Source organism: Neopelma chrysocephalum, unplaced genomic scaffold (assembly GCF_003984885.1).
Source record: "Neopelma chrysocephalum unplaced genomic scaffold, ASM398488v2 Primary Assembly neopelma1_22, whole genome shotgun sequence".
Lineage (NCBI taxonomy): Eukaryota > Metazoa > Chordata > Aves > Passeriformes > Pipridae > Neopelma > Neopelma chrysocephalum.
In genome coordinates, this window is record NW_020897689.1 from 8,580,806 (window position 1) to 8,604,143 (window position 23,338).

General features: G+C 37.8%; 1 protein-coding gene across 2 annotated transcripts in view; it reads left to right on the forward strand.

The window, feature by feature from the left end:
- The window catches only part of STAU2 (staufen double-stranded RNA binding protein 2), a 170,551-nt gene extending 150,667 nt beyond the window's left edge, over window positions 1-19,884 (forward strand). For both annotated transcript variants that reach the window (XM_027694066.1, XM_027694138.1), the window contains 2 exons: window positions 17,844-17,932; window positions 18,772-19,884. In XM_027694066.1, the coding sequence (XP_027549867.1) occupies window positions 17,844-17,932; window positions 18,772-18,865 (183 nt within the window). In that variant the 3' untranslated portion in view covers window positions 18,866-19,884. The remainder of the gene's footprint in view (window positions 1-17,843; window positions 17,933-18,771) is intronic.
- Window positions 19,885-23,338: the final 3,454 nt, after the last annotated feature.

Consider the following 23,338-nt stretch of genomic DNA (forward strand, 5'->3'; position numbering starts at 1 on the left):
CTCTTTTTAGAAATTATTAGCAAAGTAAGCATGTTGTTTATTGAAATATGCAGTGTATGTTGTGAACTTGTAACTGTGATACAGAGAATATCAGCAAATGATTCTGAAATTTTATGAAGACTGCTTCCTGCCCAACTTCAGTGGAGGGAGGGAGTTACACTTTGATTGAACATGGAACTTAAAAAAATACATTTTTTTTTCCTCTTGTATTTTGCCTTTAGAATTCAAAAGAATTTATATTCAATTATAAACATGTTATGTTAAAATTTCATATGAAAAATCATATAAAAATATTAGGGGAAATTATTTTACTTTAGCTCTTCATATATGACAAACTTCAATTAAATCATTGCAGTAGTTAAAACATGGGAGATGTAGTGATCATGAAAAACAGATAGAATCTTTATTTCTTATGTTTCCTAAAAAACACGTTCATGTACAAGTGCGTTGTTAATGTGCAGCTGCTGTTAATACTGACACCAGTAGCACAGCTTTTAGTCAGGCATGATATTGTAAATAGGACCTAAAAAGGATCAAATATTAGCAATATAGCAATATAAGAAGCATATATGACTATACGAAAGAACAAACTTTATGTAAATCCTGCAGAAGATACTTTCTTTCAAGAGTTGGACTTGATGATCTCAGAGGTCTTTTCCAACGTGGTTGATTCTGTGATTCTATGCTTCTTAAGAATTACACTTTATTCATTTTAGTAAAAAATATTTTTTCCATCTTCTTAAAGAAGTGTTCTTTTCATAGTTTGTTAAGTATAATAATTATTAGATTTTTTTCCCCAAGATTTTTGAGTTTTTGTCAGCTACCATTCTTCAATTCTTCTATTTATATAGAGGGTTTTTTTTTGCTGCATTTGAATGATTGATATTTGTATTTCTAATTGTTGCACCCTTACTGGAGAAGACTAACAAGCTTTGTCAGTTCATTACTGCTTCTTTTGTTTTCTTTTTTATGATTAATACCCATTGTTGATACCAAGTTACAGTTCAGTCAATTGGGGCTTAAAAACAAGAATGAAATTAATGTTAGGGAAATATAAATTATTAACCAATTTGCAGGGGTGGCTGATTTTAATGATGTGAGTTTCTATCATAAATGTGTTTGAATGATCAAATTCCTCTATGGCATAGCTAGAAAGAAAGGTATGCCATAGCATTTGCAAAGGAGAACATGCTTGTATCATATCATTAACTCCTTATTTCAGTAAAACATTTTTTCACTCTTATGTGATCTTAAATTGAGTAGAAACAGGGCAAAAATGGATAGGTCATAGACCCCACCTTCAGGGCAACGGGGTTAGTCCACTGCTTTAGCATCCTTAATATTGTGTGTTTTGAATCTTGTGAAGCCTCACCTAAGAGGTACACAGAGGTTTACACTGTTGAGGCAATATCTATAGATAGAGAGCTGGGCAGACTTTTTCCCATCTCTTCTAGACAGGCACATATTTTTTACTATCTAGAACAGTTTGCTTCCAATTGACAGGCAAGGAGTAAAATTACAGTTCTGAGGTAGAAATACAGTCTACAGAAACACTGTATTTTCCTGATAGAACTGAAGGATTTTCAGCATTTGATCTCTTTTTGTGAGTAGTCCATAGCAAAAAAAGATATGCTGTTTTGCATGTGTGTTTCTAAAAATAAGGGTGAATATTTCCACATAACAAATAATGAGGACAAAATGGATTTCCTAGAGGAGCAGTAGGCATTGGAGGATATTAAGAAGTCTTTTCATTTTTGGTTGGTCCCAGGCTCATTTTTATTTAGCTGGCTGTGTTTTGCAGTCTAGTAAAGACAGACAAGAGTGTGCCTCTTGTATCCTAAGTGTAGGTATTAAGTTGTCTTCTTTCTCTGAGTTTTAAAAAAGTTTTCCTCATTTACAGGGAAAATGGTTAGATAAGCATGAAAGTATTTCTTACTGGTGGCTCTTCCAGGGACTTGCTTTATTTTTTGTTAGACCCATTGTAGTACTATCCCTTGCAGACTGACATTGGTTTACATCACAGTTTGGATGATCTTCTCCAGTTGTATAATCACAGACCAGCATGAGGAGTCTGTGGGTGGTTTTAAGAGATTTTCTAGGTTTCTTTGTTTCAGGAGTTTGGTGTCCAAACATTATGTGATTTGTTTATACTGATTTCATTGTGAAGGAAAGAATAAGTCTGATCTTCTCTTCTCTTTACTGTAACTTGATAGCATAGCAGTTATCTCAAGCATGGTTTCAGTTAGATCTTATTCATCCTTGAGGAATATTACTGTGTAATATGCATAATGTTATGAATGTTTTTTCTCTGTTTCTGGTAGCAGCCTTAAAAAGCTAACGTTTTCATGCTTTGATTGTATTGTTTATGTGACAGATAAAATTATTAAATTCTTAGAGCTGAGCCTGGCCATAATGTTTTAGTCTCTTCTGTCATTTAAGTTACATTAGTATTTCTGCTTTTATTCTGAGTGTGTTGACTTTAACTAACTTAATTTTACTCTATCATGGTGCAGTAAAATTGTATGTAGCCTGATCCTGGGCACCTTCTCAAAGGGCTTGCATACGTGAGTGGTCTTACAGGAATCATTTGCATAAAGAGAGCTTGAATAGTGAAGGATTATTATTATTTATCTTAATAAAATCTTTTATTAAGAAATAGCTGTATATTAATTATCATGCCTCATACAGAACAATATTAAATGAAACAGCATCCTGAAGGCTTTTCTTCTTGGCTGTGGTTGGAGCAGTTGCTAGTGGTTTCCATGCTTTTCACAGTAAGATAGACTTACTCAGGAAGTGTGAACTCACACTCTACTCCTTCCACAGCCTTAGGTATTCATAATTACATGTCACAGGAGATTGTTTAAATGCGGATCACCAGAGCCACCACATAACAAAAATTTTAAATACTCAGGATTGCTCAGAGAAAGAATGAGAAGGAATGTTATTGCATACTACAGGTTAAAGAAGCCACTGAAAATCAGAAGTACTGGATTGTAGTTCCTGTTTTTGTCGCTTCTGAACTTAGTGTTAAGGTATCAATTAGATAAAGAACAGAAATTATCTAGGGAGCATGGGGTGATCCTCAGAACAGCTTAGTAACTACTGTGATCATTACGCTATGGAGTCAGGCTCCTTCTTCTCTTTGACCCATATTGTGTTGACTTATTTTTTCTGCAACAGCTGAATATTCCCTATCTGTAAAGTTAGAGGTTAGATCATCACCTATGAGGTAGGATGTGTAGTTTGTTGACCTAAAGCTAAGAAATATGAAATCTGTATCTCTTACACCCTTGACAAGAGTGCTCACATCTGTGCCATTGACAAAAAGGGGAGTCTCACCTCCATGCACTTCTCCAGTGGTCACCTTCTCAGTGAAAACAGTGAGCTCTACTCAGACCTGTCAGAGAGCTGGAAGAGACAGCTGTCTTGAGAAGAGGATTGTGTATTTGTAGACACTAGCTGACCAAGCTTCCAGGTCTCTGCCTGTGGTCCTGGCTTTGCAGCTGAACTCCAGAGAGGACCAGGAGTTCACCTCTAGTCTTGGAGTACCTCACAGCCTACAGGTAGCTCCATACTCAACATGTAGGTTTCTCAGCTCATTCTTCAGAGAAACCTGTCTCTGCTCTTAATGCTGAGTAAAGAAACTGAGTACTTAACTTTAGACCTTTGATTTTATTCCAAGGATGTGCTATTTAAAATTTTGCTCTTACAGCGCCTAATTTGTAAGCACCTGAATTTTTTATTGAATCTAATCCTGACAGGTTATTTTGTAACTAGCAAGATTTTGAATAAGCTTTTTTTGACAGCTGTGGTTAATGAATTTTAATAAAAGATGCTAGGATGAAATGATAAAATAGCCGTTAGCAGATCTCCCAGACTAAAAGTCAGCTCTTCAGTAAAGTTTTTGAAGATATATCTGTATTTTTGACTGTAACTGTAAATGGAGTAAAAGCAGGTCCATAGTTGCAGAGCTCAGTTAATCAGAGTCAAGAAGTGTCTAATCTTCGTTGCTGAGCTGCCAGTTGGAGAGGTTCCTGAATTCAAGAAGTTAAAATTCTTGAGGAAATCTGGTTCCTGCTTGTCTCTCTTGAAGCACTTTTGAGCTGCGTAGTACCCAACATATACCATTCTTACCAGAGAAGCACACAGGACAGCAATCGTGGAGATGACTGAAAGTGCCTGATCCATCCCACATCATTAGTAGTCTTTTTATTTTCCTACCTGTGCCACAGTAGCAGACAGAAGTAAATAGTAGCAGAGCAAATCCAGAGGCACACAGCCGGTTCCTACTTACATCACCATACAAACAGCAGCAGAAGCTGAATCTTAAGGTATATTTGACCTTTCTATTAAAAAGGGGATGTACAAGCAGTAGAAAATACAAAAGAATCCAACAAAAAGTACATCTGCCACTTCACAAAATGCACAGGAAGGTAGCTGCTTTAAAATTATTTTTTATGAAGATTAATCCTTCACCTCAAGACACATTTGCTAAAGAAACGGTTGAATTTGTGTGTAAAATAGCAGCACTGAACTAGGCAGGGGAAAAATATATATTATGAGACTTTTCTGCAATGCTGTCATTTAACTTGATCACTGGAGTGATGAGCCACTGAAGGCAAGTTATTTTATTTCACCTTAAGAAAATACCCAAATACCCTCACAAGATTTTGAGGTAAAAGGAGAAGCAGTGAAGTCATGTTATTGCTCCTGTATTGCAAAAAGGCAGGTTAAAATATTCTGCTTTGAAAAAAGAATATTAAAAATAGGAATATAAGCTTGAAAAGGCATAGGAGGGACAGAAACAGTATTTGTTTTGTTGCTAGAAAACCAAAGCATTTCCCTTCCTGCTTGCTGTATAATAAAGACAAACTTTGGGGCACTTGAAAAGTATTCTCATACCTGGGATAGAAAGCTGAGTCAAAGCATAAGGCTCAACCTCTACTCTTCTGTACTAAGGAACTAGACAATGTATAGCTTTCATTTTATCCACCAAATTCAGCAACCTCTTCCACGTTTTTCAGATTGTGCCAGAATTCTGAGGTCCAAATGGTAGGTTGGAACTTATGCATCTATTCTAAAATTCTAAAACTCTGTAGAAGTCCTCTTTTTAAAAATTAACCTTTTCATTTTCCGCCTTCTGTCAGAACATATGTGATGCTTTTCATACACTAGCTCTCCCCAAATAGTGGTTTTATTTTGGAGTCCACCTCTAATGCCAGGCTCTGAGAGGGGACTGCCAGGGACTGTTGGATGCTACAGGCTAGTAAGGAATGTGTAGGAGCTTAACAGCAGGAGCAACAGACCCAGGTTAAAAATTCAGTGACCAGGAACAAATGTGCCTTTTGTTTCATCTCCCAGCTAAAATCCTAGATACAGTTTATTGGCTTTAAACTTTTCTCATTTAGTAAAAAAATCTAAGCTTAGTGTTTCTTCCTAATCACATCCACTTAAAGTGGGACAAATATGGCTCTATAAAGTAAGCTAACACAGAAGTATTCTTTGTTTAAAAGACTTGGAAATTGCTTGACGGTTAACTATTAAATGGTATCTAAAATACCTGGAATTTTCCCTGAAAAAGGTCATGCCTCTACTGAAAATGCCAAAATCAAATTTAAACCACAAGTGATTGAAATGTAGTGCTGGATGATCTCAAAATCACAAGCTAAGTGTATGTCTGAAAAATACTGAGCTTGAGTGTTTTTTCAAGATGATACAGCAACTTAATGGCAGGATCACTTTTGACTGAAACAGATTTTTTTTATCCCACAAACACATCAAGAGTACAAGTATTTTCATTCACTTTGAAATAAACTAGAGACCTATTGAATTTTCTTCATGGGGAAGAATCAAGAAGTATATGACTGTGCCACACCAAGTACAGTGGTTATGTATTGCACTTGTCTGTGATATTTTGACTGGAGAGTCTACCCTGGATCTGAAAAACCTTTTCTCAAAAGTCATACATTCTCATTAAAAGTTTTTTTCTTGATTTAGTGTTTTTCTGATGAAGGATTTTGACCAGCTCTTCTCTGGACTCCTAGTTGAGTGTCTTATCCAGCTGGTCATGCGTGTCCCCCAGAAAATATGTATGAGTCCTCTTTTTAAGTAGTAGCAAGGTCTGCAGCACCTTTGTAATACTGATGTGCTTTTCTTCTCAAATTTGGGGTACTGACATAAAAAGTCTGGAATGAAGGATATGGTGTTGTGCATACCCAAGTGAAGGCAGGGAGCCAACAAATGCTGTTGTAATTACAAGTGAACATTCTTGTATCATAAAACTGCAAAGAAAAAGCTATAAATCAGAGCTGGCCTGGTGGTCCCTGGCAGCAAAGTGCAAAAGATTTGAGCTCATTCCCTGAGCTAGCCAAGAGTGGGATCCTTATGGCAGCAGCAGCTCATTCCAAGGGAAGGGCATTCCTAGTGTCTCCTGAGTGATGGTCATGAAGCAGTGATTTTGGTGGGAGTCAGATCCAGCCCTCAACCCTGCAGGAGTGATAGTCTGAAAAGTGCTGGCCATTGTGGAAAATAAAGCAAGTTGTGAACCAGAGGAATTTTGTCTTCAAGAGCTTTTGTGTGTGTATTTAGGAGCCTGCTGCTTTCAGTGTTAAGTCTGCACTATTGTCCAGATCCCACAATGGATCACTTCTTGTTGTACTTGAGTACATAAGATTATCCTTCAATTTAGGTGTTTAATTTCATGTTTCCATACACTCACTCATGACACCAACTGTGCTAAAACTTCTCTATGGGCATGAGAAAAATGCAGTTAAATTAAATAATACTATCCAAAATGTCTCAAAGTCCCTGTCACTAATGAACATGGACCCAAACTTAATCTTCAGTTACAAATGGGGGTTTCTTCTATCCTGGAACATTTTTCCTTTTTTGTTTCTGTTGCTTCACAAGGATGTAACTCTTTAAAAATCATTGATCTGTCTGGGTAATTTCCTAATATCAAAAATAAGTAAGTAAGTAGCAAGAAGGTAGGAAAATATTAAAGTTGTTAGCATTGGGCAGTTTTCTAGAGACTTTCTTTAATGTGAATTGTGTGTGTGTGTGTGTGTATTTCCTGTCCCTCTGAAAGATGTGGCTTTATCTGAGCCCACATTTAGTTTGGGATTGGTGAAATAAGATAATGCACTGCTATTAAAATGAAAAAATTAAAAAAAAAATAAAAAAACCTGAGGGTTTACAAGTGATTACAGCAAAACAAACACCAAAATGAGATCTGGACAAACAGCACTTGCCCAGCAGTGGTAGTCAGCTACTAAGAATGCCCAACTTCCCATCAGATTGGTAAGAATTTATAATTAATAGCACATTTGGGGACTCTTCTGTAATGAAACCACAATTTAATGTGCTGACTTGATTATGGAGGAGGTAAACGAGAGAGGACAGAAATTCAGTCTGGCTTTGCAGAGTACATTATCTCCCTGTTGATAGCAGGACAAGAGTAAGACAGACAGTGTTTTCCAGTATCAACCCATACACTGGTTTAAGAGGTGCAGTCCTGAAAGGTGAAGGGCTCTTTCCCAGACAGATGTGACCCCCTTCAACTCTGATAAACTTCCCGAAAAGATGAGGGAAATCTGTACCGCACAGGATGTGCTCAGCACATTGAGGGATTGAGTTAGTAATGTCCCTGATAATTGTGGATACCTCATTGTAGGAGTCAGTTTTTATTTAAATTTTTTTAATAGGAGTATACACATCTGTCTTTATACCCAGCAGCTTTTCTGGCCCACAAGAAGTCCTCTGTGAATTTCCCCAACTGAGCTCAGTGGGATCTCTGTCAGCTGCGAGATTTATGTCATCTTTTTCAGTCCTGAGAACTGTTCCTTAAGCTTTTCACATCTGGATTTAATTGGAAAGACATTAAAAGACATTAAGTGTGCTGCAAAAGCATATTTTAGAGAAGATCTTTATAGACGCTTCCATTAAAGGAGCTGATGGTTGTAGGTTGAAATGGGATGAGGACAAGCCATCAACAGTTAGCAAGGACAAAATTACATTACAAACTACTTCAGATGAAAAGTTTGTCTTGGAGCTCTTGGGCCTGACTCTGATAACACTTAAATCAACTTCAATTAGGAGAAAAATACCAGTTAATGCAGTGTAAAAATACTCTGAGATCAGAATCAAAAACTTTTTCCTTTTGGAAACACTCAAATTTCTAAGTACATATCATATATGCTAAATATAATGCGTTTAGCTGTCAATCTAGATTTGGTACTTTGTTGGATGTACATGCACACTTGTAAAATGAGACCTGGAGAATGAAGAAGGGAATTGGTCATTAGGGCTCTGGAATTATCCTTCTCTGAATGCCAATATGAGGGCCAGAGGAGTAGAGTTACACAGAAGCAGAGATAGGATACAATTTAGTACATGGTCTTCATTACAGATGTGGTAATGCAAGAATCTACCGTCCTAAACTCCCCCGTTGTTCCAGCTACAATGTGCTGCTTCAAGAAGCCAATGGGCACTGCTTTGCATTAAGTGTAATCTATTGCTTTTGTCTTCAAACCAAAGTTTCTAGTCATGTTTAGACTGACACGCACTTAGAATTTAAGGTAATGGTCTCAGTATGAGAGAACAAATATTCTTTCATTCTAAAATTGATAAAAAAAAGGAATGTGATATATATAGGAAATTGCTCCCATGTCTAAATCAAAGTGTATGATCTTTATACATAAAAACATGTGAAGTTTAAAGAAAAAAATGGTAGTTCTGTTAAACATTGGAGGAAGCGGGAAGTACTCTTTACAATATTCCAGAAAATCAAATATGTGAGAGGCTCTTACCTCTCCCCTTCTCCTAAAAGGGAGTCCTTTTCTCCACTATTTCATGGAAAGCGCCTAGCATTATTGGGAAGATGATAGCTGGATGGGTGATAGCGACAGGCATGAGACATTTGAATTAAATGGCTGCAGCGTAGACTTTTTTGATTTTCTATTGTTCAATACCTTTTTTCAGAATCTCCCTCTTTCTATGTTAAGCTACGACAAAATGCATGTAAACTAATAAAACTGATTCTTACTTTTATTGCTCGACCTTGGGCCAGCCCTTTATGTGCTTATTCAGTCTCTCTTCACTTCAGTTTCCTTCACTTTAAAAACGGGAATAATAAAACTACCTATGCTCCTTAGTGACATTTTGTCTCATGAAGAAGAGGATATTTGCAAGGAGAGGCAAAAAGTATTTAAATATTAGTGAGTGTGTTTTACAAGTTCAGTTTACTAAGTGAAATCATGTTGATATAAGCATTGAGAAATAATTAATAGTTTGAACATTATTGTAAACTAATTTTGGTGTGGATCTCCATGAATGCATGAATCTTTTAATATCCCTTTTTTTTTGACCACACTGCATGAGCAATTGCCTAAGAAAACCATGTAAATAACAGAATAAATACTTATATCTTATTTAAATACAGCTCAGTTTAGAGCTCATTAATTTTATTCAAAGAGATCTAGCTACATCTACACTACTATGTGGGTCAGGGCCCATTCCCTTGTCAGGAATAACATGGTCTTTGCTTCATTTATGTACTGCTACCTATGCAGTGAAGGCAGTGGCAGTGATGTCAAAACCAGGATGGAACTGTGGAGGTCAGACAAATGAAGCAGATTGTATATTGCAGCATATTTTAGAAGTCACCATGAACTCACACAGCTGAGAACCTCAATACACCTTTTTAAAATGAAGAGGTGAAAATCTCCTGCAATCCATATAGGGTTAATGACAGCAGACTTGCAAATCTATTGCAGTGATGTGGAGAAATGCCTACAAATAAATAATTAAATAAACCAAATCGTTCTGAGAACACAGCTGACAAGGATATTTTCCAGCCATCAGTGATGAGAGAGTGATTCATGGCCTTTCTTCGATGCTGGTGCAGGATTTTGCCTGAGGATATACATTCTGCTGTTTTCAGTTTTACATTTAAAGCCATGTTTCTTAAAATCTCCTATAATTTTTTGTCTGCAGCTTCTCAATCATGCTTGAGTGTTGTCTCAATGGCATGATTTAAACCTCTACCTACCCATACAATAACTGGCCATCTAAATGCTCTCATTTGGAAGTCTCTAATTATTGAAAGCAGCTATATTACTTAGATATCTATCTCTCTCTAACTAACAAAAGTTAGTGTTTAAGTACTTTTTGTCTAAGGATATAAAATTAGAAGCAAGATTAATTTAAGATTAATTGCTGTCTGGTGAAATTCTCTTGTATATATGTAGTGTAAATGCTTGGAAATTTAATTTTATAATATTTTTCTTCATGTTCATAAGTAAGCTGCAATAATGCATGATTCTTTCTGCATTTGTTCTTGAAATTGCAGCAACTGAAGAAAATATATGAAGTTTTAAATTTAGAAATAAATTTACTTTAAAAGAACTTCTGGATTTCTAGACAAAAACTATAGAACATACACTGAAAAAATACTGAAATTATCTGAGAAAAGAGCCTTGTGTAAGATTTATTTTAACTGCTGGTGCTGTGGTCAAATTTTCACACCCCACTTCAGCATTAGAGGATGTAGACATACCTGAGCAGATACTGGCATTGAACCTGAAAGCTCTTTTGAGATGTTCATGAAGAAGTGCCAACTTACTGTTTTCCAGCATAGATTGCCATGCAGGCAAGAGTCTTGGTAGCGCTTGAGTATGTTGCGCCTTGCAGCTGAGAATATGTGTGTGGGAGGAGTCTGAGAAGACACAGATTTAAGACCAGCCCCATACAGTCCAAGTCCCGTCTAGATCTTTTAGCAATGCCCTCTTCTCTTATTCCCATCCGCAAGTAAGAACACAACCTAAACTTGGCAATTAGACTAGCCTCTCTTTACCAGATTAATCTCTTATACTAGTGTAAACTTAATTATGTTTTGACTTTCAATATTATTTATGAAATCCTCTTCATACAAAAGCATACCTTTTAATTATTTTTAAATTTTGGTGCTTTTCAGCATGTTTTTCTCTCTTTGTGACTGGAAAAAATTGTATCACCTTTAAAGCAATAAAACTGTCTCACCCCAAATGATTATGCAGCTCTTTCTTGGGCTTTGAGAGAATGCATTGCCATTCATTACTCCTGGAATTATTGCATAGTCCCAAGAATGGTGGTCAGATCTCTAGCATGGTGGTTCACACGCGAAAACAAGCCATGCCCAATTGACTCTCCCTACTGTTAGAGACCTACCCTTTACTTATGTAGATAAAGTAGATGAACTTAAAAAAGATCAAAACCTATGGAAATAAAATTCCATGTTGAATAGTGTATTTCACTCCAGTCACTTCTCAGAATATTAAGAGGTATGGAGGAATGAATACACATGTGCAGTAAAACTAGGTAGAACATGGTGACATGCATGCTGTTTTTGATAAAAGCTCTGCTTAATATATTGGAAAAATTATTCAAGAACAGTTAATCCTCTCTTTAGGATTACCCCTCCGAAAGCTGCAAGGTCAGGCTGTACATGGATGGATTGTGTGTCATTTAAATTCTGGCTGCACGAGTTGCCTCGGGGCAGCATTAACTACTATGTGGGACTTGTTCTAAGCTACATCTCTGAATCATCATTCTTTGCTTGAAGATAGTGTACTCCTCCTAACCTCCAAGCTCTTTCTCTCGACAGGTGCAATCAGTAGCCTTAACTCTTGTGCCTATCAGGTGACCATGCCTTTGTGCAGAGATTAATCAACTTGGAAAACGCTATTTCCATGTAAACTACATGAGTTAATCAGATTATGACCTTGTGTTTTTCATGCATATCATAAGATGTGTGAGGAAAGAGCTTAAAGTCATTTAATTAAGGTTTACACTGTGCGCTGTGAAAAGTCTTTCTGAACTGAATTTTCAAACAGATGTTAACATTGGTTCACATGAAATCTAATCAACTGGAGAGAACAGCACATTTTCACCACATTGAAGAAAGTGGTGAAAAATTCTAGCAGTTATTGCTTGCAATATAGTAAATTCATTTACAACAGGAGCTGTGGGGAAAAGGGATTTGCTTGCCATATGTAGTTTTTGTTTAGCTTGTATGTAGCCAACCTGATAAATCCAAGAGAATTAAGTAGATATGTTAAGGAGTCAAATTTTATCTACTTTGTGTGTATGTATATAAACCTACACAAAGAAATATATCTTCCCTTTGTGCATTTCTGTATGCATCAAGTGTGGTCAAGTTTAAGCCAGATGGAAGCTTAGTCAAAATTTTCTTCATCAAGAGAAATCAAAAACAATCACAAAGAACAATAATTTTGAATACATACAAATTTAAATAGTTCATCAGTTTTGGGACACTGAGCCCGCAAACTCACCTCTACAGCTATGATATTGTTGGGGTTTTTTTCAATAGCCTTTAAATGTGAAATTTAAATCCACATATTAAAAAGTCATGAAGTGCAGAGAGCTTTGCTGCAATGTTACTGCATAGCTGACATTGCCTTTTGAGGCCTCAATGGTCAGGGAGAGGGGAAGAAACTCACTGATTTGGCAGACAGTTTTTCTCTTGACTTAGAAAACAAATGAACATTGATTTGTTTGTAAATACACTTGTTAACCAGTTTTGTTCATGCATTAACTCTACTCTTGTCTAGGCTTTTGACTTGCAGCTGAAATCAAGGACTAGAGTTATACCTGTCTATCACTGGTAACCTGGTATGCAAACATGTTCTCAAATTTAAACTTGGGCAACAGGCAGAGACATGTTTATGTATATGGCATGTGACTATAGGCAATATGACCAAAATGAGTCACTTGACTCTGCAAACCTAGTGCTGAACTAAGGCCCAGCTTCTCAAGACAGTAAAATCTTGTCCTTCATGACCTTCTCTGGACCCTGACAATTCAGTCTTGCTGTTTCTGCCTATAATTTTATGTCTTCAGAAAACACTGATTAAGGCCAAGCCGAATATGTTTTTTTATGTACTTAGAAAACTAATGTTAAGAGACATATCACCAGTGAACTAACAGTATCAAGCAGTGTGTTTATTAGGATTGTCTTAGACCTCCTTGGTAAAGTCAACTGGAAAGGCCACAGAGAACAACAAACTTTTACAATTTTCAGCTTCATGGAATAAGCTGAAATATAATATAGATTTAAGAGGAAAAACAAAAACCACATACTGTGCTAAAACAAACGTGAAAATTTTATCATGAGGATGTGATCTTAAATGCACATGGGCTAGTGTAGTGCCTGTATGCTGTTTTGCTAAAAGAATGATCTAATGTTACTAGACTGTCATTATAAGACACTTAATCCCGAGAGTGAGAAACAGGAAGAATATTTACAAGTTTCAGTGCTATTTACTAATTGCCAATTGACTTAAGGGAAGCTAAAAAATGACTGGAAACATCCATCCTCATCCTGATACACACACATACTAATAATGGAAATGGCAGCCAAGACAAACAGCTAGCAGTGCAGTGCATCCTGTTGGCATCATATTTTTGGCACTGTTGTAGCTACACAGAAAACAAGTGATACAAGTAATGTGTAAGGACATCTGTTTGTAACCTATGGGGTTTTGCTCATAAAACAATTGTAAAATCTTCAGGGGAGAGAAAAATTTCTCTGTATCTGTGCAGATGCTCTATTGTAAGAAAAATATCAATGGAAGGAAGTGTTGAGCCTTTAAAAGAGGAAATTGTTCACCAGATTCCCTGTCAAATATTCCATTATTTTTTTTCCTTTTCATTTAATCCAAGTTATCTGCCATTCGTAAGTTATATTTAAGCCAAGTGGTATAAATCTTTTGGGACTAATAGAATTGAATCATGGATTAAATTAGCCTGGTGTGTGCATGTAACTCTCCTTCACTGCAGATTACTTGAGTTCTATGTCACTCTGCTGACTATTCAGGTCACAGCCTCTCAGCTACCAGCTTCCTCCCTGAATCCAGCATCTTCATGTCTGTCTAGGGGCATGACGGGGAGAGGAGAAACATTAAAGACATCTATTAAGATCCAAAGTATTGTTTACTCACATGCTTCTCTTAGCTTTGCTGATCCTTCCAAATATAAGCAGGCTATGGGAGAAAGAAAAGGGGGAGTCTTTAGTGCACTGCAAGGCTCTCTCTACCGTTCCTCTACTACCCTTCAGTTACATCCCATGAATGGATATTTTAAAAAGAGAAGAAACTTTCCCAAAATTCAAATCTTGTTGCAAATGTTGGGTTATAAGTAGTTAGGCTTCCCCCACAGGTATCTTATGGAGAGTAAGACATGGTTCCATGAAAAAGAAATTAGATCTCATATAAACCTGGAACACATTAGGAAACTAGAAGATAAAGAGGGACTGTAAGGTATAGGAGGTTGGGAGAACCCAGCGAAGAAAAGTTTAGCTCTGGGAGCTAGGAGCAACAGGGTGGGAGAGCATTCAGGAACAGGAAAAAAACTCAGAGACTTGGGTTGGAAGAGATTTCTGAAGAAGAAGACGTGATTGCCTCTGCTGTAAAAGAAGTCATCGCTCTGGGGTGGGTAGTAAGGAGGGGAAGAGCAGGGGCACTGGAGTAGCTTGGGGAAGACGTGGGACTGAGGGAGAAGATACAGGGAGTTGAGATTCAGTAGTGAGAAGCATGAAGTTTTGGAGAGAGTGTTGGCTTTGAGAGCAGCAAAGGTGAGAAGCCTAACAATGAGCGATGGTGTAAAGGGCTGTCTGTTCAACAGTGCTCACACAAACACCCTGATGCCTGTAGTTGGGAGATCAAGGATACAGGTACCAGACTGCTCTCCTGCTGCTCGTCCCCTCTGATATTTGGTTTCACAAAGACAATAGATCTGAGATCTTACCTTTTATATCACATTTCAGCTTGGGAAAGGCATGGCTTGAAGAAGGGTGAGATGGAGAAATGAGACTGCAGCATGTTATGAGCATTAGCATTTGGAAGTTGTGTTGGTATGAAACATGCTTATCATTGCATACCTCGAAATGTATTTTCATTTTATGTTTCCTCTAATTGTTCCATATTTACTTTATTGACACCTGCATAGTAATGATCCCTGCTTACTGGCAACAAGTTCATTATTTTATATTGTAGTACTTCTTCCCTTGGTGTTAGAAGAGGAGAGGGACCCTCTTGATCTGTTTCTATTGACATAGTGGCTAATATTCTTCCAGGAAGTTCCAAAGCAATTTTGCTGGAAAGCAACCCTGAAAGCTTCTCTGCAATTTATGTGGGATGCCTTGCAAATAGCTATTTCTGTGAGTAAAACAGTAATAACAGAGGTACTCATAGCAATTCTAGAATTAGGAAGTTTGGGTTGGTCTAATTAATCTCTTGATGGTTTGGGGATTTCAATTACCCCTATTCAAGACCAGACTGTTCTGCATATCATATGATCAATCTGTGATTTAATCTTGAATGAAACTTTACTTCGCTCTACTTCTTACTGGCTATGGTCAGGGCCTTTTTATTCAAGTCACTGTACAAACAAATAACCTGAACACGTAGCTCTTCCACAACAAGTTTACAGTTCACACATCAGACCAGGAAGCTAAGAATGGATATTAAAAAGTAAACAAGGTGGGTTGAAAAAACATATGAGGTAGCAGTTTAACTGTGTGGGAGGAGCAGGCATCCCAGCTTCCTTCTCTCATTACAGTGCAACCTGGTAATGGGTTTTGATTTACCATACACAAGAAGGAAGGAGATTCTGATAGTTTTGCTGATGAGCATCAGGGAAAAAATGAATATGAGAGGACAGGAGATTCTTGGGTGCCAGTCTCTATCCATTGGATTGTGTGTTCTCATAGTTGCTAACTAAAGTACAAGGAAGCACAGGAATCCAAATCACTCCCCATCCTCACATTACGAGTAGAGCTTGCATTGTGATGAAAAGGACCCCAGGGAGAGGAGAAGACGAGAGAAGCTGGGATGAAGACCTGTGTTGGATTACTTGAACAGAGAAGTTGAGAGGAGAGTAGATGAAAACCCTTGTTGCTACTGCAGAAATTATTGAGGTTGAAGAGTGATTTTGCTGTGCAGTCAAGATCAAGGATGGAAAGACCTTATAGATATTACAAGATTTGAGAATGCACATCTGAAACTAAAAGGGACACTATAAGGTGGTAGAGAAAGAGCTGTCTTATGAAAATTGCAAATATATCAAAATGTCAAGAAAACCAGAAGAAAGGAGGAAAGAGAGAATTCACTCTCTGTGGAACTCAATGGGTGATAAAAATAAAGATCTAGTAAAGGGAGGAGTTCTTATTGAGGTGAAGCCGACGCTCAGCCTTTAGCCATTGCATAGAAAAAGGTTTAAAAGAAAGATGAGGGCAGCAGAAGTTTTAAGATGAAGGGGAAGATTATTGCAATGGATGTGAAGAAGAAGCAAGTAGAGAGCAGGTTAACTGTGTCATACAGGGAACCCAGAACACATGGTAAAGGTAGAGTGGATTGTAAGTAACAGTGATAATCTGAGGTTTACCAAGAGACTTTATAAAATGTTTAGCTTTTTTTTTCCATTTGTTTGGGGGTTTTTTTGATAGGGCAAAACCCATAAAACTTCACAGACTAGAAAGATTCTATCTTCATGCACTATGGGTGGCAGTACCTTGTACAGCCTACTGAACCTTTAGCAGCTAGTCTTTACTATAGACAAATCTGCGACACGTGGTCTTTTACTTCAGGACAGCCTGGCAATTTTTGTGCTGCTATTCATCTCGCCAAAATACACATTGTCTAATAATATTTAAGTTGTATAAACATACCTTTCAAGGGAAGGAGTTGTTGAGAGAATCCAGGCAAAGAATTAGTACAAAAGCAAATCTAGTAGTTCATTACAATGGTAGCTCCTGTTCTGGGAAGAGTATCTGCTCTCTGAGGGAAATGAAGATAGAGACACGGATTCTTTCTGTCCCAACAATTAAGAAGAGAGCAACTTCCAATTTTCTAAACAACAGTTGTTGTTTCACCTTGAAGAACAGCACCATAGGGCCTGCAGTCAATTCCACTGCTTGAGGTGTTACCTTAGGGCACAATGTCTGTGAAAAAGTTACCTTTTCTTTCCCCGTTGTTAGTTCTGAATGCATCTTAGGTGGAAGTGATTAAAATGCAAAATCCATTTTGCAGTGCTCCTTTACATTTCACCTTTGTGACAGAACTGACCTCAACTGTTTTATTGTGCTGGGCGTTTTTACAAAGTCAGCCACGTAGTGTCAGAGAGTTTCATAATCAACCTCTGCTAAATTAATTACAAAAAATCATTTGTCCTTTACTGAAGGAGATAGAGGGGAAAGAAGAAGCAGGGTTCGTGGAGATGAGAGAGAAGGTGGTCAATGAAGAACACACTTGCACAGAAAAACTGATTGTTCTTCTGTTGCTGATGCTTCATAATCACTTCATATTGGCTCACCCTGATCATCACACATCACTATATATGTATAAGACATCAGACTGTAATGTTTGAGATGCAATATTGGAGTATGAGAAGGGTCCTGTTGACTGTCTTCCCATTGCTCACACCTTCTGCAAACATTTGCAAGACAAGAACTTGTCCATAGGAGCTCTGGAAAGTGTGAACTCTAGGAAAGCACATAGGGAAACTGGAGAGGCTTTCTGGAGAGCCAGAAAGGCAAGAACTGAAAGTTTATCATGTTCTTTATGTAGGTGATGAAGCTTGAATTGACACAAATTGGAGTCACATATATGTTCAGGAAGAAGAAAATATGCACAGGGTTAGGTACCCACTCTATTCACTCTGTAGCCTAGATGGCTTTGATGTAGAGGAAATTAATTAAATTTAGTTTATCAAAACACACACCTTCCTTCATTTGGTGTTAATACAGTTGTGTCAGTGGGTTTTTTGACGACTCATTTTTTCTTTAGGCAGCGTTAAGTGCCTTGAAACAGTTTTCAGAACAAGGACTGGATCCAGTGGAAGGGGCTATGAAAGTTGAGAATGGATCACATGAAAAGTAAGTACCATTTAAATCCTCTTCATTTTAATGCCTGTGTGGCATAGCAGATAAGAAATGTTAATTAAGAGCTTAGTTGCCCTTTTAAACCTGTGCAAAACTATTTCCTCTGGAATTTATACACAGTTTGTGACAATTTGAGAGGATAAACACGATTTCAGGTTTAGCATTACTGATAATGAGCTATGAGACAGTCAGTCCTCCTATGGAAATGCTAAAGAAAAGGATTTTCTTTTCATTGTATGGATTCTGTGTAAGTAGCATAACATGATTTTTGTCAAATGTGTTAGAGCACATAATATTGCCTGTAAATAAGGATAGCTATCTGCCAATAAGTCCTTATGACTGCTAGATGAATTTTACCTCAGAGAACTTAAAAGTTTATATTTCTTTCAGGTCTTAAAAAACTGTGATATGGAATATTGGCTTTAAGTAGTAAACAATAGAAGCAAGTTTCACACTGGATTTTCATTTAAGAAAATGGGATTGTTCATCCCAAAAGTAAAGATTTTTCTTCCAGCTGCTAGTCTGTTTATGTAAGAAGGTAGTCTTGTGTTACTAAATAAATTAGGAAGTAATAGAATAAAAGAAATAAGACTAGAAGTGGCATTTGGAATTTTCAATAGATATATTGTGGCTATTTATAAACTAATTTAATCAAAAACGTTTTTCCATATGATCTCATCAGCATAGTATTTGAACATAAATATTGTTGTTTCACTTTAAAATGTTACCTTCCATGGTGACCTTTGAATCTCATGTGCCATCTGGTAATAAACATGTCTTAAAGATGTGCAACCCTGAACCTTACCACTCTTGTTAATGTATTAATCTTTCAGACAAGTCAAGCATCTGGGAGAGAAAGCAGACAATAAACAGACTAACTCAGGCACCATTGCTCAGGACTGCAAGGATTCAAAGGCTGTCGTCTAGGAGCTTCCCAGCACCCACGGCTGCCACTGCATCCTTATAAACCTGTCAACACGCAATAGGGTGTATGTGTACAAGGAAATGAATGACTAATACCATTATTTGAGTCTTATGTGAAGACAACACTATTCTAACACAAGAGATAGTATACATGGTACTGTTTGTTCAACTGTGGAAAAAAATAAAATTGAACATTTCCCTTAGAACTCAAGATCAGAGTATAACTCAATTGCCCAGAGGCAGAAGAAGTCTGATCGTGTTACTGGAGGTTAAAATAACAACTAATTAGAAAAAAGTGTTAGAAAAAAAAAGGGAAACTTTAAAATTGATTAATATTGAGGAAAACAAGTCAGCATTGGTTCAGTTATACAATTTTTTGTAGTGTAGTTTTAAGTTCAGCTTACTGTTTTTTAAATAATGCTTGAATATTTTAAAATTAACCAATGACAGTGCTGTGAGAATTGTAGTTGTTGTCTTCATATATAGTCATACAGCTTATCTTTTTATGCAGACATTATGCATTCTTCATTCTATATGAATATGTATGACTTTAAGATGCACTACTCAGAGTTGTATGCAAACAGAAGTTTAAATCATGACAAGTATTTGCTTAACATGAACAGATGTTAGTTATGATCAGTCTCGATATACTACAGGAAAAAAGCAGATATGGTATTTGATTTTCCTTGCCATAATCAATTAAAGAGGCGTCTTGCCTCCAAGCAACATTTTCCCCTTCGATTCCGCTCTCTGTTGTGTGAAGCACATCTACACCCCATTCTGTGTGTTGTATCAACCCACCGTTTGCATCAACTGAGTGTTTTTAATCTCTGCATTCAGACCAAGAGCAAAAGGGAGGACTGCAACATTATCATGCCAAGGATGGAATACTGTTGATGTAAAGATCATTCTTTTGTGAAAGGAGTGGCAGCAGAGATAAGACCTGTGGCTGCTCTGTACCAGCATATTTCTTTTAAGCGTGTGGCCAAATGCAGTAAAACCACATCAGTTCATGTGTACAATGACAGTGTCTTCTCTTTCTTTATCATTCACATGTAGACAACTAAGAGAAAGAATTGTAAAGAAAACAATTACAAACTAATAAATGACTGGCTACCACACCAAAGTCAGGGTTCAACCTACCTTTCCTCATGCCACCACCTTCAGAAAACTAACTGTGTTAGACCAGACATGCTGGCATTTAAGTCAATTTTTTATCCAAAATATGGATACTTTATTTTATGCAGACCTAAGGCAACAAACATAAAGCTTCTCCCAACTGCATAACAGTCACAACAACATTGCTCAAGATTGCAGAAACATGTAAACCAGGGATTACAACCCAAGTGACTCATGCAGGAAAGTAGACTAACAGCAACGTAAGGAAATAGTGCAAGGTACAGTGGCATTGATTCACCTCTGGCACAGGCATTCAGGGTAGCATGCCTCATGTTCTCACAGAATCAGTGGATGGAGTTCCTTTTTCCACTTCATGTTTCTCATGGGTATGATTCACTCTCACCCCCAGCAGATAAGGAGCCTTTGTACTAGAATTTTGAAGTTTTCTAGGGTCTGACTTCATAAAAGAGTCAGGAACAAGCTGAACCTTTCAGTTCCCACAGAACTGGGAGATTTCCAGAGCCATTTGGCACCTGGCAGACTCAAGTTATTCAGGCAGCAGCATACAAAAATAATTAGCTCTTGCACACCATCTTTCTCAGGGATACGTTACCTGCCTAATTGGCAACTGGAGCAGAAATTCTGCTGTTTCACCTCATCAGAGAGCTCAGAAACAGGCTCAGTCTGTGTTTTAGCAGTGCCTGCTAGGATGCAGAATACAAAAGGCATTACTGTCCCCTCCCACGGAGAACAAGAACAAAAGGAAGAGGTAAAGCCATTCCTTGACAACTCTGTCCAAAGGGCCAAAAGGCTGTGCTTACTGGGGAGAATGTGACAAGAAGACTGGCAGTGTGGTCTCCGTGGCATTGACAGAACCACTGTGGTGTGTTCCCTGTCCCATCACTACAGAGGAGCCCTTTGTACTGGTTTGCTCAGAAGCTTGACGCTGGGTGCCATTCTCTAGCTACAGACACGAAAATGTGCCCAGTAAACTTCAAATTAGTTGCTTTGTTACAGGTGGGCTCTGCATTGAGCACCAGGCTTGCTCCAGTGCATGTGGAGTGCAGCAAAGCAATGTTTGGCTCACTCTAAATGAGCAAAATGCAACCAAAAGCATGCAACCAGCTGTCTGAGCCCAAGAGGGCTCATTCAGCCCCTCCAATCAGGGCAACAGTAAAGAAAGAGTATCTCTATGAAACTGTTATTTCAAATTCTCTTGCTGGTCAAAACTGTGCTTGATTCTGACTCTGACATAAAACAAGGCAAGTAACTGAGTTGAGGGGCTCATTTTTTTCTCAAAACTATAGAAACATGAAGCAGACTGGGGGAGGATGGTCATACAGTAGCAAGTTTTCTATTTTCCAAATGCAGGGTTTACTAATGATTGTTGTAATGACAAGTTAGCAAGTCTGTGCAGCCTTGTGTAAAATGCACATAGATGGCAGTCTTAAAGCACCTTTCAAGCACACAAGGTTAAAAACTTTACCAAAGAGGCCCCAATGAAGGCTGACAGAGTTTTTCCTGGACTAATCTGAAGAAAGCGTTCCTGCTCCCTGCCGGTACCGATGGCATCACAAAGACCTCTGTATGCAGCTCACCAAGATACTGCACCTGAACACCATGATGTCATTTTGGTGTCATTAAGGCCTCCAAGGTTTCTGTGTCAAGGAAGAGCTTTCAGTTTGTCCAACTGCAACAATTCTTTTCTCAAAGAAAATCATGGAGTATTCACACACATATACAGGAATGCACCTTAAATGTAGTTTGGCATTATCACTAGCAACCTTCCAAGAGCTTGAGGGAAATCCTTGCAGCAGAAATGTTGCGGCAGCCAGTGGACTTGTCTCCAATATTCCGTCTTGTTGGTTCACAGCTGTTCCTCTGATTTCCTGACCTGCCAGCATCTGAAAGAGGCTGGGGAGAAATTAAGTCCAATAATCTAAAAACTACTTTATTTTCTTCCAGTAACCTGATAATTTTTTAAATTTTTTACTTCCTAAAATAAGTACAGGCAGGACAAAGCAGACTTTATGTCTAGTTTTGTTTAATAAATAGCTAATGATGGACCCTGGAAGGCTATCAATATGTTTGACTGTTATTATTATTTCTAAAAGGGTTGTTTACTTTTCTGATAGCAGTTAATATTTTTTAATTTATTTTTATTTTTTAGATTATACCTTCTTTGAGGTAGAGTCTTTGTCAAATCTCTATTTGCAAAGCACCAAGTATAGTTTAGTTCCCTCTTCTGCACACATCCTATACATCTCATCCTGTTTCTCAGAGCACTTTCAAAGATGATCAAATGCCATGTTTTACAGAAGTGGATCTAAGGTGCAAACTGTTGCTTAGGAATAAGGCAGGAATAAGGGACAAGGCCTAGGATAGGCAGTTTGCCTATCTAGCACACTATTGATGGCACTGTGTTCAACACTTTAAGGACTCAAAACACTAATTGTCATCAGTTCTGGAGCTATAATACTCATTAATCAGGAGGAATTATGTCCTAGAGAAAATAGGACCCTCAGGTATCCTCTCAGAAAATCTTCTCAACACCTTCTAGAGGCCAGTGAACTAAGAACCTGCACAGGAAAAGGCTCCTCACTGAGTGAATGGGGTATCTGATATGACTTGAAGGACGGGAATTCACACAGGTAGTTTTATATCTGAGTTGTCATCTTCAGTAGTACACTGGCCTGTCAACAACTCAACACACTCGGGAAGTTTCTCTTCTGTACATTGACATGTAGCACTGATTTCCAAAGGGACAGATGTGCTGCTTCTGATAAATACAAAACATGGCAGCATTGGGGCCACAGAACTGGAAAACAGGGTGCAGATATCTGTCCCCAGCCATCCCAGCATTCACCTTTGATTTACAGTGGTGCTGAATTTAACCCTCAGCTAGAATCCTCACTGAATTCTAGCGAGAATTAAACTGGCATGTAATTTCCTCTGATCAAAGTCATAGTCATAGGATTTAAAATATTTAGCACTTATCAGCAGCATTTTTAAAGAGTCTTTGGATAACAGTAGAGAGGAATCTCAGGAGAGTTTGTTTCCTCTGCCATCTCTACCCTCTGAAGCATGAGGAAAGGGCTGCATTACAACAGATTTTGAAAATCAGTAGGGGAGTAGTTGGGATGAATGACTCCAGGAATATGGAATATCCTCCTCCTTGGCCTGAAGTGACAATGAAATTTAATCCTTCTTAAAGTGTATGCAAACCCCTTGATCTCTCTGACAGTGCTTTACTACATGCTTTTTATTGGTGGGTGGTGCTTGTTGTTGCTCTTCTTTCCAGCTTACTCCAATTCCCCATGAAACAGCAGAACGTTTCCCACTTCCTGCAGTGAGAGT